At 38.9% G+C, this 16,955-nt stretch overlaps 2 protein-coding genes across 2 annotated transcripts; one reads left to right on the top strand and one right to left on the bottom strand.

Annotated features, from left to right (window-relative positions):
* Nucleotides 1-400: 400 nt before the first annotated feature.
* Nucleotides 401-4,602, top strand: cunh3orf18 (chromosome unknown C3orf18 homolog). The gene is made up of 5 exons (XM_022746792.1): nucleotides 401-499; nucleotides 1,429-1,864; nucleotides 2,026-2,051; nucleotides 2,563-2,692; nucleotides 3,989-4,602. The coding sequence occupies exons 2-5, from the start codon at nucleotides 1,604-1,606 to the stop codon at nucleotides 4,067-4,069; spliced, it is 498 nt and encodes a 165-aa protein (XP_022602513.1). The 5' UTR covers nucleotides 401-499; nucleotides 1,429-1,603; the 3' UTR covers nucleotides 4,070-4,602.
* Nucleotides 4,603-7,959: 3,357 nt separating this feature from the next.
* hmga2 (high mobility group AT-hook 2) lies at nucleotides 7,960-15,685 on the bottom strand. Its single transcript, XM_022746793.1, has 6 exons — nucleotides 15,537-15,685; nucleotides 13,277-13,477; nucleotides 13,042-13,125; nucleotides 10,397-10,447; nucleotides 10,194-10,232; nucleotides 7,960-8,172 (listed from the first exon to the last, which is right to left on the bottom strand). Exons 2-6 carry the CDS (start codon nucleotides 13,379-13,381, stop codon nucleotides 8,095-8,097), a joined length of 357 nt encoding a protein of 118 aa, XP_022602514.1. The 5' UTR covers nucleotides 13,382-13,477; nucleotides 15,537-15,685; the 3' UTR covers nucleotides 7,960-8,094.
* Nucleotides 15,686-16,955: the final 1,270 nt, after the last annotated feature.

Below are 16,955 nucleotides of genomic sequence, written 5' to 3' on the forward strand. Positions count from 1 at the left end.
TAAATCCCATTCTCATCCCTGCAAAACCAAATGGACGGCTCAAGGAGCCAACCAAGTTCATCCTCTTGAAGCCATTAGACCAATTGCAGAGTGACGGGGGAGGGAGCTTGCCGCACTGATCTCTGTTTGCAGCATCCCTAGAGCTGCTTCTGTTGTGTGAAATACAAGAAAGGGCAAGACGGAGGGGGGGGAGTAGATCCTTGGAGGCAATCGCAGAACAGAAAAGGGATCTCCTGGAGGCTGCTGGGATAGGGTTACTTCGGTGTGAAGAGTCCATCTTCAGAGAAAATGACTGTTTTGTCAATGTAAACAGCCTGTGCAGTACCTGCATTGCTAAAGGGGGAAGCAGAGGAGGAGGAGGAGGAGGCGGAGGAGAAGGAGGAGGAGGAGGGACAGACACTGGAGGAAATGTTGCCTCTTCCAATGAAATTTTTCCCTTCTGTAGCTAGCCCCAGCCTGCTGCAGCTCACCTCTGAACTCATGCATGTTACATGTTAAGGTACGTCTGCATCTCTAATCTGAGAGGACACATGGAGTAGGACCTGGTCACGTTGGCAGGATTAGTAGTTCAGCTGTTAGTACAGGACAGCTGAGATACAGTGCATCTTGACTAAAAATAACATGTTATGTATCAGTAACACACAGTAATCAAGACCATGAACTGATTGAGATGAGCATGTAAAAATGTTGCACGCTACGTCTTTGTGCTGTGCAGGGATTATTAACCGGACAACAGCAATGACTGAATCCAGCCTTTGGCTTTCATTGGTTTGTTTGCTTCAGCTGCACATGTTCCTCATTATGAGCACAAGCAGACAGGATCCACTAAGGAGAGAGGAACGGATCATGTGTCTATTTTCACATTTTCACCGCTTCCCTCTGTCACCGTACAACACTGCTTTATATTCAGGTTTTTTTTTTTTCAAACTCCTCATATATGTAAATCTTCAGGATAAATTGCTCTTCACTCTCATGGGATGTGCTCAGTGTGTGTGTGTGTGTGGGTGGCATGTGTGCTGAGTCTTGGATGCAGTGGATATTTATGGAACCTGTGTGTGTGGAGCTCTGTGTGTGTGTGTGTGTGTGGGTGTTTGATTTTGACGTTTGAACACACTACCAACACATTTCCTCATAGTGCACGTTACAGTTTGAGTGGTTAGTATTCCTCTGTATTTTATCAAGTTTCCTCATGTGCCTTTGCTACCCACATCCTGCCCAACACCTACCACAACCCTGCTGGCACAGCCAGCTATGGTTTGTATGAAATCGAGGGTGAAGTGTGCCAAAACTGAAAAGTTTGATTTTTTTTCACAAGGATTTAGGCAAATCATCAATAAAATAGAAATTACATTTTATCATATAACACATAAAAGTTTTTGGAAAAATCACCATTTTTTAATCACATACTGTCTTTCTGTTTTGTGTTAGTTTTAGGTTTTGTTCTTCAGATCATATGGCGTAAGCGTCAACAATGGCTCAGCAGACCCCAGACCAGAGGGATGACATCTGTGTCGACCATGAGGAACACTAGAGACTGAGCGACAGAACAACATCCACAGAGATTCAAAAATACATCATACAGTTGAAACAGTTGCACCTGACCATGGCTATAACTGCAGCCAAGACAACTACGAGTTTTGTCTCCACAGCTGCCACAACCACCACAATCCCTTTCCTCTCAATGGGCACCAGCGCCAGAGACAATATCACCTCCAGAACAACATTAATGACTGTTACTATAACAACAAACGAGACCAGCTTCAATGCCACCACCTTTCCAGAAGCAGTGATTGAGGGCTCGGGAATGGGAATGGTGCTTGTCCCCTTTGGCATCATCACCGTCATCGGCTTAGCAGTGGCAATAGTAAGGAATCATTCAAATATTGTCTGTTGATTTTCCCCAGTATCATGTTTCATTTTTTCAGTGTTTGTCGTAACACCTCAGACATTATTGCACTGTATTATTTGGCTTGGACAACACTACTTGTTTCTCTTTCTGATTATATCTGTCTTTCTCCATCCCAGATGCTCTATATCCGGAAACGGAAGCGGTACGTTTATCAAGACTTTATTTGCTGATCCAACAATCAGGCAAGGCAGGATTATCAACCAAGAAAGGCGTGCAAACATGACCCCAAGTTCACTGCTTGTCTATTGGTTTTGATAATTTGATTATTTGCAAATTTGTGAGGAAATTTCCACTAGTGAAATATACTATCAACTAAAGCACATCCTGCATTGTTAGATCATTTTATGGCCATATTTTGTAGAGGATTCCCATATCAAAATGCAATTTAAAAAAATATTTATTTTCACTTATAATGTTCAAATGGCACATATTCCTAAACAAACTAACACAAGTTAAACATCATTCCCTCATACTGCAAGCATGGAGTTAATAGGAACTGGGATATAACAGGCTACATACACATTGCACAGAGGACAGTAGGCCAGGGGTTAGTAGGAGGCAAACATTTTTTTTGCCCATTTTTACCACAGAAGGCCTGATTTCTCCTTATTTAGTTGCCAATTGGTCCTCACCTCTAATCTCTTGTCATGAAGGCTGGAGAAGCTGAGGCACCAGCTCATGCCCATGTACAACTTTGACCCGGCGGAAGAACAAGATGACCTGCTGGAACAGGAACTACTGGACCATGGTCGGGAAGGCAGCCTCACGGGTCCCAATGCCAAGGTAGGCCACAAAGGGTTTGGTAGAACCTGTACTGACAAATGGTGAATGGTTTGATGACCAAAAGAGCCAAAAGCTTAATATTCTTAAATTGACATACATTTTGAGCAGTGACTTAGAGTCTAGATAATGTTTCCCATCACCAATAACAAAACACAAACTTCTATCAAAGTGTGATGTCACATTTTCTAATAATTTCCTATGCCCAGGTTGTATGGCAGTGATCTCTGATGTGTTAGCTGTGCTTTATGTGCTAGTGCTATGTGCTAGTAATTAAGTAATTTATGTTGTTAAAATTGGACTAGGTCGCTGTCATAATTTATCTTTTTTTCTTTAAAGTTTTGACTATGGCATAACGGTAAAAGGCAAACATGGTAAAGTATCACCTGTGTGACTTTTGAATCATCTTTCTAAACCTCTTTTTCCCCACAATCCTCATTCTTTCACACTATCATTATTTCTGTATCTCAAACAAAAGATGTTGTTTAGATGTTTGTCATTTATTTGGGACACTAAAACTATCCATTTTTTATATCAACTTATCTGTCTCAAAGTAAATGCTCACAGTGGACAAACACAGTCTTATCTTTTACATCCTTTCCATTATGATCCCTCAACTTACTACCTACACATTGAATATTTCAGAGGCCACATATATAAACAGTAGACAAGTACAAAGTTTTCCATTATATTTTAAAAATGCGAATAACATTACACCTTTATGACTTCCAGAGGCACAGTACACAGTGAAGTCTGAAGAAAAATAATATTAAAGTCCAATTTTATTTGTTTTCTACAGTCAACATTTGAAGGTCGTGGTGCACTCACTAGTTTCTTCCAAGGCTTTAAACCGCAGGTGTGATGACAACAGAACCAAATCCATTACAACAAAGCAAATTTGCTTGATGAAAACCATGATATGGTTAAAAGGTACAGAAAAAGTTAGTTAGTGGACCTTTTAAGTTATAGGCCTACTGCTTTTTTTTTCATCAAACCCCTATTTCTTATGCATTGCATTGTGGAACAATGTGTCCATCCACACAACAATCAATAATCAACCAATTTTAGCATCATGTTGACATTTTTAATTTACTTTCTACATATATCTTGAACAGTTTTCATTCTTGTTGTTTTATACATGTGACCTCTGGTTTCTGTAGTCAATCACTTTGCACAGGCAGTCATGTTACACCGGGACAACAGGCTGTTTCTCACAGTTCGAGGTTGGAGTCACCAAATGATCTTAACGTCACTAACAGGCTTATCTCTTATCTGTCCTGCTGCCTTTCTCCTCTGCAGACTCTCACAACATCCCAGGGGACCACGCAGAGGCCCAGTCGTCTGGTCTTCACAGATGTAGCCAAAGCTCTCAACGCTTAACAGTTCTCTTCCATTAGTTTATTTCAGTTTGCGGGGGCCACTGGCTTCATCGAGATATAGACTGTTGCTCAGGAAGGAAAACAAAGGGAAAACTGGACTGTTTTTGGGAACAACTGGAGCTTTGGTGAATGTTTTTATCACCAGGACTTTGTACGTGTGAAGGCAGTGGTTTTCAAATTATCAGAAAAAAAGTAGGGTGCATGTATAAGGGAGCATAACGGGAAGCATCACATATGATCTTGCACTGTTATCATTTGGCGCACAAAATGCAGTGTGATGCACTTTTCTTAAAATCATGTTGTGTCATTGTTGTTAAAATGTTCGGTAGCTTGTCAGTGAAGTTCTTCAGAGCTTTGATATCTACTTCCATGTTTGATATGAGAGGAGTGTAAATTTGTGTTATACTGATTTTGTGGTCTTACGTCTCTGACAAGCTTGAACACTGGATGTGTTAGCATCCTTAAGTGAACTGTCCCTCTTCATTTTGTTTCTTCTTTATTGAGTAATGAAGGATTGATTCTGTCTATATACATTAAAACTATTTAAACCAATCTGCGAAAAAAAAGGTGTTTTGCTGAACAAATCTGTAAAAAAAAGAGAGTTGGTAGGTGTGATATTTTATTGATAAGCGATAAAGAAGCAGAATAACATAAATCACATGGTAAAGAATCATAACAAAATATATATCACAGGTTTGTGAGTTCTATTAATGAAGTGGATGAGGACACATCAATAATATAACTACAAAAGGGTGTTAAAGGTAAGGCATAAAATATGATTTCTCAAGTTACACTTCAACTTTTCAATAGTTGAAAATGGATCAAGTACTGTATGTAACTATATCACTATAAAAACGTTGTCCCCATATAGAGAGTAAATATCCAGACACAGCTTGTGTAAAATAACAAACACTGACTCAGCTGTAGTTAAATTAAGAGGCACCCTTCAGGTTGACTTCCATTCATTTATGGTGATATGAATGTAGTGAGATGAGATGAGTGGACTACGACAGTACTAGTTTGACAGTTAGTTCAAGATTTCATCCACATCGCCTGCAGGTCTGACGGAACAATTTCGGGCACAAGTGACCAAAAACTTTCTCAGTCATGAACCAGGCTTGTTTGTTTTCAGAGGTAGTCCAGAGGGCAAAAAGAATGTAAAGTCAATGCAGTTGAACAAGAAAACGTACATGTCTGTAAATGAACTGAGCTCTTCTGGCAGCAATTTAGTAAACAATGCTGAAATACACAAAATTATTGGGATACAACATATCATCGGTGATAAAATAAGCACGTTTTAGTGAAGAAACACTTGATATATACAGTAAATGATGTGATATTCAAGTCATGTAATAAACAACTAGTAAGTGATATGTAGTTCATGCTGGATAAATTTTTACCACGCATGATGACACAGGGACAGAATCTTAGGAAGTTGAAGTATTTGCATTTGTCTTTCAGTTTAAGTGCTGAAATCCTGACAAAGTCTCAAAAACATTGTTTGTAAAAACAGATTAGAGGCTGGAAACCTCTTTACCTTTGATTTTTAAAACAAAACTATTTGTTAATCTATAGAAGAATTCCTCCAAAATACAAGAATTACTCTATATGACTAGTTGTTAAATTGCTAAATTATGAATAAATGCTAAATTATTACTGATTCGTTACAGATAAAATAGACAACATTTTTAATTAGTTAACCTTAAAGTGTGGGTTCTCCAAAATTACATAAAAATGTTTACACTGAACCTTTAGTGCTCTAGTTGTATCTAATCATGCAGGTAGTTTTGGTTTCTTTTTTCTATCTTCAAACCTGATCAAATTAAACCAAAGCTATCTGCACGGCAGGATACCATGTAAAATACCGTGTAGTTCTGTAATCAGGGTGAGCTAACCTTTTAAAGCAAGACTATGTAACTTTTGCAAGAAACCCCACAAATGAAAAGTTGAATTAATAAGCAATAAAACACCCCCTCAATTCAATACAGTCAGGGGTTTTCCTGTTACAGCCTCACTTGCTCTGGTGTGACCAGTAACTTATGGTGGCTGTTAGCTGACTTTATAACATTCTACTTGTGCTATTGTTATGCTATATTTTAGCATTTAGCATTTACCCATTACCCATGTCATATTGTGGCCAGAGTGGTCGTTGTTCACTAAAAGTTATTGCCTTGCTTTTAACAGCCAAACAAGAAAGGAAGGTACAACGTTCAGACAGAGACAGGGTTACTGATGCAGTGTTGAGTGTTAATTAATTACCCAGAATTTATTTGGCAATTTTTATACAAGGTTACTGTGTTGACGGTGTCCTGTTGTTTTCCATAACTGTCATGTATTTCAACACTGTGTGGTTATTTGCTGCCCTTCCTTTCAAATCACATGAATTAAGAGTGTCACACATACAATTTACAGTGTATGAATCTGAACATACATGATGTAGTAAAAATGAGAAAGGAGTATCAGACCCAAAAAACAAACATAAAAAAAAACCCAACAAAAAAAAAACAAAAAACGAAACAAGTATTTCATATGGAACTACACGCTAAAAAGCAAGTATTTCATCAAGTTGTTGTAAACTATTGGCTGCATTTTATTTCCCAGGAAAACAAACCAAGTCTCACTTCAGCTTTTAACGAATACAGTTTTTAAAAGAAATGACACTGATGCTTTTATTTGTACACCGATAGTAAAAATCCTCTACTGGCGTGTAACGTCTGTGTGTTTGTTCGTGTGTAGTCCTGAAAGTTCTTTGCCTGTCTGTGTTGTATATCTGCGCATGAACCTGCGTGTGTGTTTACAGTAAGTGTGTGTGTCACTGCTGATGGAGTGGAGAATTACTTTGTTTGAGATCTTCAGTCTTTTGTGTTACTGAGGTAGAATGAGAGATTAAGAAACTGAGGGTAACTGAGGTTTAAATGAGGTCTTTGTGTCAAGGCATACTGGTAATGTCAAATACAGATCAGAAATGCACAACAAACACAGCACAATAATTATTACTGAGTAGACTGACAACATGTTCCTGAATAGTTTTGTACCTGAGGTTTCAATATGGTGTAAAAGCACTGTAATAGTGAAATCCTGAGTGTGGCAAAATGACTTGTCAACACTGTTGTTGACTACAGTATGTGTGAAGGATTGTTTCCAAAGTGAGATATCCATTCATACCTTTGGATGATTTTTTTTTTCCTAAATCAGCTGCTGGTTGGAAGGACAAAAAAACAAACAAACTGCATTTCACTGAGGTTATTAACTATCTGAATACTTTTGCTTACATTGACATTTGAGCTATTTTAATCAATGCAAAGTACACATGACATTTTCCCCCCTCCAAAGTTGGATATTTCATTTTGGAGTAAAACCTTTCACATCTCCTTTCATAATAATGACTTCAGCGCACCATGTTTATATTGTAACATTGCTAAAAATGTCACCGTCTTGCTCCCGTTTCATATGAGGATTCATGACACTTGAGTCAGAAACATGTTTCGATAAAACGGTTCAGTTTGGTTCCTTTTTTTTTTTCTTTCTTTCTTTCTTTCTTTACCCCCCGCGCCCCCTGCTCATCTTAGCCTGCAAACCTGTCCCCTCTTCACAGAACCAGCACACACACTCATGCACACAGACACACTCATGCTGAGGGGGTTTAAGGAAAGCAGGCGTCCTTAAAGGAACAATCCAAAAATTTGGGAAATATGCTTCTTAGTTTTCTTGCAGAGCGTTAGAGCGTATTTCCCAAAATGTGAAAACTATTACATTGAAGAAAAAAAAAAGCCCCATCAAATTCTTCAATGTTAAAACAGAGATGTTCACCTAACTCTTATAGAGAACCAACAAATCCAGGGTTGAGTATTCCATTTGAAAAGAAACCACTTTCTGCAATGATTTTGTGTGTGTGTGTGTGTGTGTGTGTGTGTGTGTGTGTGTGTGTGTGTGTGTGTGTTCCTGAATCCTCATCACAGATAGGCGTCAGATTGTACCCCTGTTTGTTTGAGGCCAAACCTTGAGGTAGGTAGAGAGGTGTCCTATCTACTCCCCTTCCTCCTGTGCTGGAACCTGAGATGACGAGGGCTGTGAGGGACCCTCCTCAGCCTCTTCTGAAGGGCCCTGGAACAGGCAGGGGACCAAAAACCAGTTTGTCTGTTATTGTCTGATCTAGTCTAGTGACTCATTATGCGCAAGGTAATGAATCAATACTAGAAAGTACACGACAATACAAGAATGAGTGTAAAAAAAAATTAATTCAGTGATTGCATGCGGGGAAGTAGGTCCAGCTGTCAGACCTAGAAATGTGAGGAAGATGACGGTTATGTCAGGAAACCAAGAAGACAGAGGAAGAGAGCAGTTAGATCAGGTTTCCCCTCTCTACATTGACTCATTCTTCCCCTTCATGTGCGTGCCTCTGAGAAAGGGAGTCTGTCTCAACGGTTTCAGTTCTTGAAGCATCTTAACCTCTTTGACAAACTGCTCAGTGGAGAGGATGCGATAAGGCAGACGAGGGGCATCAAGAGAACTGGTCTGCTTTGGTGACAACTGTCATACAATGTTTTTCGTTTGAAAAATGAAAAAGTTAAGTTTCTAAGAAACACTGAGTGTATATATATTCACCAAAACTGGATGTCACAAAAGGATGTTTGGAGGTGTATCTGGGGAATTCAACGCTGCCATCTGTGCATTTCCAAGAATTCGTCATATCCTCATGAAGTCAGTTTACATAAAGCACGCGGACTTTGTGCATTGGTTGTTTGCTGTGTACACCGAATGTGCCAAAGCAACAGCAATTTTATACAGTATTTGCTTATATTGTAATCAGTGTCAAAAGATTCAGAGGATTTATTTGTCACACACACAAGTAATACGTGCAGTAAAATGCAATGTGGCATGTGCTAAAAGACTAAAGAAATATGGCCTAAAGGTTAGAACTGCAAGCTAAAAAGTGTGAATATATTCAAAAAGGTAAACATGCACATAAGTTGCAAGATATATGGAGGACAGAGTTCTCTCCAAAACTTTTTCTGAGTTTTTTTCTGTGTTGGACTTCTGACAACAGAGATGTTTTCCAAAGAGCAGACGCTTAAATATTTTAATATGGTTTTGCATTAAGCTATACTAGATTCTATGAGGACAGACAAATCCATACACACTCAGTTGTATGTTATCATCCTCTGTCTCCTTTCTATTAATAAAAGATAAAACTATAATTCTGAAATAAATCATACCTTGATAGGTTTTAATGTTCTATATTTGTTTTAGAGAGGTGCTGATTCAGCTTCATTCTAATTTCGGAGGCTGCTGTTGAATTGTATTCCATTATTCTGAGCGCTGTTTCCAATATTTTGTCCACCCCATTTATATCAGTGAGGGTAGACTAAATACACGCCGCATCATTTTTTGCCAGGTATACCGAACAAACAACTGGGTGTAAAGTGATCCCACTGGAAAAATGGTTTGTTTACTTCAGCCTCACTATCAAATGTACAAATGAGTACATGAATGTAGCTTAGGTTTGATGCTGAACATAAGCCCTGTGCTTAACACCAGCTTATGATACTCACAAACAAGATCAACTGTGAGGTCAACCCTGTATTTACAAGTCATACAGCACAGACGTAACTGATATTAGTCAAAAGGTAAACGTGTGACACAAAATGAGATTTCTGTTGAACTGAAGCAGAGGCTGCATTCTTCCACAGTCACTAACTCTCAAAGTGAGAGTTTGATGTAATACTAGATCATTTAAAAATTGAAAATAAAAAACATTAAAGGGTGGTAATGATTTAGCAAATCTGCAGTGGAGGAGTGTTACATTGTACACACTCAGGGGCTTAAGGGATTTAATGCTTCATAATGATTAAGATTGAACAAACCCACTGCTCAGTTTATTAGATTATGAGCCATTTGATATAAATTTTACTTAATAGGTCGGAAGGCTCTGAAAGTTAACTATTTCACTTTGTTTCACTGAGCTAAACACAAAAATGCCTTAAGTGTCCCTTAAGACATGAAAAACCCCATCTAAATCAAAACAGTCATTTTCCAGTTGAGTAGAAGAAACCTGTGGCTTCAAGTGCTGCATCAAAACAAAACTGGACCACCCCTCTGCCTTTTAAAGATTTAGTTTTCCTCACCTGCTGCTCTTCAGTTACTTCTTGAACTACTTTCTGAGGCTGTGGAGAGACAGAGGCGACAAAATTAATTAAACATGAAGGCAGAGTAGCCCTCAAGGGCCGTACAGCTCCAGCATGCACAGACACCCTGCTGGCTCTGGACATATATTATATTTTTACAATTAACTCCATGATGTCTGCAAGTGTCAGCGATTGCGCCATACCCATTTCCTCGGTCGCCCACGTGGTCGTCTCTCCCCAACGGGCTCTACTTTCTGGGGAAGAACAGATGAGTGTTTAAAAGAGAGGTTCATATATTTTAACAATCATATAACAGTTTTCATTTGAATAATGTAGTTTTAAAAAAAAATGAATTAGCTTCTAGAGGTCAATGGGAAACATCTCACTCAGGAGCTACAGAGGTTTTGTTCTATAAATTGTAGCAATAACAACTAAAAAAGTTATTTGGAAATACTTAGATTTCAGGTGCATGACCTACATGGTTAGCACTGTCAACAATTGCAATAAAACTACTCTCTTCGGTGGTAAACAGGAAGACAAATGTCTTTTCTTCATTTCAAATCATCCTCTGAAATATTAATATGTTCAGCGAATGCTTAGTTGTGAATTGCATGGGCTTCTTTACATGATCCATCTTTTATGTTGTGCTTATCTGAACATAAGCGAGGAACTCTCACAGCCAGAGTAAAATATCAACATTTAAGTACAACGGTTTATGTCTTTTTTTATCCATCTCCTCTGAGAAATGTTCAGTTTTCCCAAGTCTGAAAACACAAACAATGGATTTGTGTGACCGTCTAATAGCAAGGTTCATACATGAAATACCTCACATGGCTGCAACAAGTTTAGCAAGTTCAGTTAATTGACAATAATTGTTTCTCAAAAACTAGTGATGACAGAAAAACAACCAAATTTACCATGTGAGTCTCCTCTATGTCTCTCCCAACAAAACGAACGAATGACAGAAGTGTGTTTAAGAAGACCGGTTGATTTACAGAGTTACACTGTGCATCTACATCATGTTACAAATGCAGACACAGTTCCTGCCAATCTTCTGATTTGAATGGAAAGCTGCCAGCAGGGGCAGTGCAACAACTTTCCCCCCTGAGTCAACAGACCTCTTCAAATCCTCAAACCTGAACTTTAAGAGTGGATTTAGCAAAACTACAAAGTGCATCTTTATTATTTGTATACTGACATATCCTTCTATGGCCATGTTGCTAATAATGATGCATCTGAAGGCATGTTTCATAACTTATGATTGGTTGATTCATAGATGAGTCTATAATGAGAAAACTTATCAGCAGTTACTGTGATAACTGATTTGTTATTGAAGTCATTTTTAAAGCAACTTTCCAAATGTACACGTTTGGTGTTTTTCTTAGTCGTATTTGATAGTAAATTGAATATCATCGAGTTTTGGACTGTTGGTTAATGTCAACCTGGAATTTTTGACTGTTTTGTGGTATGTTATACGCTAAAAAATTAACAATATAATTGAGAAAACAAACGGATAAACTATTAAAAAACATTTATAGTTGCAGCCCTAGCATGTTTGCACACCCCCAGTAAATTCAGTCTCAATACCTGACGTAAAAATGATTACACACTAAATTCCAGTCAATGTCCAGAAGTTAAAAAGGGCAACTTGATTTCTGCAGTTAGGCGCCTTTAGCAGCAGTGATAGAGGAAAAACTTGCATCTTTTACCTGAGTAAGAGAAGCTATACCACAGTGTACCAGTACTGCACCATGAGTAAAAGTCCTGCATCCAAAATATTACTTGATTTAAAGCACATACAGTAAGTATGATCAACAAAATATACAGTAAATGTGGAAAGTTAAACATGCAACAATATATATATATATATATATATATATATATATGCAACAATATATACTTATATATATATATTTATACTATTGGATAATAATCACTGATGCATCCATGTGTAAGGAGCATTTTAATGTTACAACTGGCTGAGATGGAGCTAATCTCAACTGTTGAATATATTGCTGATCTACTGCATGATATTTTAGAAGAAGAACGTTTAGTGTGTAAAATGGTGAACTGCAGAGTAATTAGTAACTACATCTGTTAGACCATTGCACTAACAGTACAACATGTCCCTTTGAAAAGTGGAATAAAAGAATAAAATTGCATAAAATGTTAAAATGTACAATTTGCAACCTGTAAAGTTCAGTATCTGAGTAAATGTGCGTTTCAACCACTGTGCAGCAGACATGATGTGTTTTAATAGTGTTGTAGTGACAGTATTCATAGAAGATTTTTTCTATTTCTGTGTAAGTCAATCTTTCATTGGTCAGAATAATAATAGCTACCTCTGCACTGACCAGTCCATCTGTGAGCACTGACTAACAGCTTGTCTTTTCTCTATTTTCAGCTGACATTTGGCCTCACCATGACTGCTGACTGTCTTAAAGTGCCCCACAAAAGACATAAATCTTTGCATTTCAAGACCTATTACTTGCAAAGCTCTCAGATGCACTAGAAAGATAAGCCTGTTAAGATCATATATGGTATGTTATAAACATGTCGACAGCACTTCCATCAGTTGTAAGACTTAAATTGGCTTCTTCACAGACCTTCTCAAATTCACTAATGATTATTTCCTTCTAACAAGATATTCTAATGTTAGGATATTCACCAGAAATTCACAACAACATTTCTCCTGATTTATCAAAAATGCATAAATAGGGTGTCCAAAAAAGTTTTGACCGGCAAAGAAGACTGTAGTGTTTAGTGCAGAAACAAAGTGCTGTTCCAAACACAAAAGTTAAAGTTCAAATAAATATTTAATATCATAGGTAGACTGGTCAGTTTCAACCTTCAGTGCAGTTCTGGGGCCTTTGTTCTTGCTGCCTTTCGGTCGTCCTCTCGGTCGCTTTGGAGTCGGTGGTCCAACAGGCTCCTGTCGAGAGAGATGGCATGCGAAGCCATGACTAACCAATGAAAAACGTTTGCATGAGCTTTTTTCTACAGCCAGGAGATAAAATTACGCAACGATTTATGGTGAACGACAGAGCTGATTGGCTTCATCTTTTAAAGACTGAAGTCCTTACCTGCTGCTGTTTCCGTGGCCGACCCCTCCCCCTGCGCGGAGGCTCAGGAGGTGACTGGGCAGTGCTCGGCTGGGGAGACGGCTCTTTGGTCCCACTGTTACTCATGCCTGTGTCTTGCCACCTGCTTTAGAGAGTGTGGGCATCAAAGCCTGGAGGAGCGGCCTCGAGGGCTTAAAGAGGAGAAGACCTGAGTATCAGGAGCTGGAGATGTGAGCAGAGAAATGTGAAAAAAAAATTACAACTCTGGAATGTATAAGAGGCAATCATCTTTGACGAAGTTAAGATAATCAGCTATACGGTACAACTTTTCTTTTTGCACAATTACCACAGTGAGTTTCAATCAGTGCTTAATGTATCATTAAAAAGATCATTCAGAACCACACAGGACCCTTTTCCAGGAGCAAGCGTGGGAACTGCTTATGCATAAGCCTTGGCACCAGGTTCATCGGAACACAGTCAGGGGTCTGGCAAATGCAGGGAAACATGAGAGTGGTGTGCAGAGACTAAAAGTAGCACAGATATTCACAACTCAATCTACCATCCAAAATCTGCATCTACTGTACTTTACACTGTCTTTCCATCTGCCCTCTGTGAGGTATTTCTCAATGGGGTCGTGCATGTGGTGGGTGTGCTGATGCTGCGACATCTGTTACTGTAAAACTTGTGCCACTGAGACAATAATTTTGAGCGCACAAACACAACACAACACCAATACACAGGACTAACACACACACACACACACACACACAAACTACTACTACATGCAAAATGTTAATGGAAAGAATCACGACAATATGAAATCTGAGTTTGCAGCCTACGGCAAACTTCAGTGCTGCAACAACAGAAAATTCATCTGCAACTACTCTGATGATCGATTAATAATCTAAATAAAGTTTCAAGCACAAATGCAAAACATTCTCTAGTACTAGTTTCTCAATTTAGAGGAATTGTTTTGTTAGTTGCTATTTGTTTTATGTAACAGTAAACTGAATCTGAAGGATCATCTTAGGAAATTGCAATAGACATTTTATTTATCTGACATTTTTATGCACCAAATTAATAACTGATTCATCTGTCAATGGGATTAATCATACAGTGAATAAAATGTTGGAAAACAAGAAATTAAGTGAAGAAAGGCAGCTATTACTTACATTTGAGAATCTCAGACAAAGGAACAGTTCATATTTTTGCTTTGAATAATGACTAAAAGGATTAATTGATAATCATAATAATTTTCTGAAAATTTTCTGTTGGTGGACTAATCAATTAATCAGCTAATAGTTTCAGCTCTAGTCACACTCCAGTAAAGTTATCAGAGGCCTGATTAACAGCACCCCAAATGTTACCAGTGTCTATGCTTCTGTTGTGGTACCTTCTTAAAAGGTAATAAATATATTGTTAACTTTATTCTTTTACTTTGTATTAAGAGAGTGAACAATAAATGTCTATAATAAATGTCTACTCTTTCTGGTAGTAATGTCCCAAGGTGGCCGTTTACCATAACGCCTAGCTCTGTAAGGAATGTGCCAAACACTAATTGCCAACACAGCCTATCAAAACGGCCGCACTGAAGCAGGAAGTCGGAGTAATTTGAGAAATCTACGTCCTCGTTCAAACGATTTAAAGCCAAATGAGACGCACGACGTCGTCTCGTCGCTTATAAACTCATTTCGGAGCAACACAACAAGCGTCCTGCATTTCTCCTGCAGCAGCAGACCGTCCTCTCAACCAGTCTGTGTTTGGCAGTCAAGTACGGGACTGAATGTACTTTTTGCATATGGGCGGCAATTGCAACCATAAAAACACATTCTTTTACAGACTTTAAGGAAGGTGCGTAAAGCGTTGCTGAAGCGGACCCGCGAATGCAAAGCTTCCAGGCTTTGGTTGAAGTTAGCTGGCACATGTTAACGGCGAACAGTCGAGGCCATCAAGAGTTTTAAAGCGAAGAGTCGGCGCTCACTAACACAACATCCCCCTGCTTCCATCACTTGCGCAATCGATCTCAAATGTGTTGGGTTTTGGAGTGATAACAACAGGTCCGCCGCCGAAATGGATGAACCGAGAGCCAGCAAAGAGCTGCAAAAACTTTACCAAGACGGACAAAAGCAGGCAACACAGGTGCAAAAGCTCTCCTTTCAGAGCAGCCACACAACATACATGCATACATTCAGGCTATAGGCTCCATGTTGAGGCTCAGTAATCCTGTTCATGCAGGCAGCGCCAAATGCAACACAATGAGAGCAGAAGCTGTTGAACTTACCTTGAGTCGGTTTGCAGTTTTACCTGGAAGTTCACACAGTCGGCTCACTTTGTGCTCCTGCACAACTATGAAAATCTTAGTATATCGACCGTCTCATTGGCTGGAATGAAAGGGTAATCTCTCTCTCTCTCTCTCTCTCTCTCTCTCTCTCTCTCTCTCTCTCTCTCTCTCTCTCGCTCTCTCTCTCTCTCACTCACTCTCACTCTCTCCCTCCTCCTCTAATCGGAAATGTGTGTGATCCCCCCAGACGTCCAGTCACGAATACCCCAGTTGCAGTATAATGGGGGGTTGTAGCAGAGCAGTATGCATTGCATACTTTCTCTATTAAAGCATGTTTCAAGAAAGAACGAGGGTAGGAGGGTTGAAACAGAGGACCCCGCCCCGAAAAGCTCACCCACTTGAGAGAGGAAAAGAGAGAGGGAGAGAAGGAGACGGGCATCAGACAGGAGCTCGGGTAGAGTCTGGTTCCGGGGTTCCCAAAGTGGGGTCCGGGGGGCTGGGAAGTTCCCCACAGAAGGGAGGAAAAAGTTTTGCTTCAGTGGAAATGATGGTGAGATCAGACAGATTCGAGCAGAGGTTTCAATCTCTCTCTCTCTCTTTCTCTCTCTCTCTGTCTCACTCTCTCTCTCTCCCTGCTGTTATCTCCCCACCTACAGTGTTAGAGATATACTCCTGTAAGTCAGAACAAAGTACAGAAATATCAAATGAGGTTTCAAAAAACAAAATCTGCAAGGCAGCTGTCTGATATGCATTTGTTTGAGAACCAATTTGCCCCACTTTAGTTAATTTATCATCATGCACTGCATGCAAACATACATTAGAACTGAGAAGCAGTGAAAAAAACAGATATATTTGTTCCTCCTGTGTGAGTAAAAATAGACGCCATTAGACGCCATCTCCAGTCATTCATTCTTTTATTCTATTATTCTCTAACCAGTTAATCTATGTATATATATATATATTTATTATTATCATTTTAAAATGTATTTAAATAAAATTTTAAATTCATATCTTAGAGTGGACAGTTAAGTTGAATAGTTTTGCTGCATATTTAGGTTTATTGTCAGCTCCTTGGGATTTTCAAGCGGTAACTTTGTAAGTTTGCACAAACTGATAAATACAGATGGAAATGTTTGAACCACGGTGGATACACATTCCAGGGACGGCTAATACTGGACTGCTCATGGAGTCATGTCAGGTGAGCATGTTGGCATGAGACCAGAATATAAAGCTTTAAGTTACAAAGATGAAGCTCAGCACATGATTTGAACGGTTTACAGTGTCAGTTTCATGATGTTATTCTGAAATTCGCAGACTGAATAATATCCTGTGAAAGCAGAATATTACAATGAGTTAAAAAAAAAAAAAGTATTATACAGAAATACAGAAAATGTTTATCTCTTCCAGCCTTCACATAAT

This window comes from Seriola dumerili, unplaced genomic scaffold (genome assembly GCF_002260705.1).
Source record: "Seriola dumerili isolate Sdu_G_001 unplaced genomic scaffold, Sdu_1.0 BDQW01000109.1, whole genome shotgun sequence".
Lineage (NCBI taxonomy): Eukaryota > Metazoa > Chordata > Actinopteri > Carangiformes > Carangidae > Seriola > Seriola dumerili.

Excerpts from the sequence above, each read along its gene's own strand:
- cunh3orf18 (XM_022746792.1), top strand. The coding sequence starts at position 1,604 with ATGGCTATAACTGCAGCCAAGACAACTACGAGTTTTGTCTCCACAGCT. Across the intron at positions 2,052-2,562 it reads TATATCCGGAAACGGAAGCG|GCTGGAGAAGCTGAGGCACC; the intron begins GTACGTTTATCA and ends CTTGTCATGAAG. Across the intron at positions 2,693-3,988 it reads TCACGGGTCCCAATGCCAAG|ACTCTCACAACATCCCAGGG; the intron begins GTAGGCCACAAA and ends TCTCCTCTGCAG.
- hmga2 (XM_022746793.1), bottom strand. The coding sequence starts at position 13,381 with ATGAGTAACAGTGGGACCAAAGAGCCGTCTCCCCAGCCGAGCACTGCC. Across the intron at positions 10,448-13,041 it reads GCCCCAGAACTGCACTGAAG|AAAGTAGAGCCCGTTGGGGA; the intron begins GTTGAAACTGAC and ends GTTCTTCCCCAG. Across the intron at positions 8,173-10,193 it reads AAGTAACTGAAGAGCAGCAG|GGCCCTTCAGAAGAGGCTGA; the intron begins GTGAGGAAAACT and ends TGCCTGTTCCAG.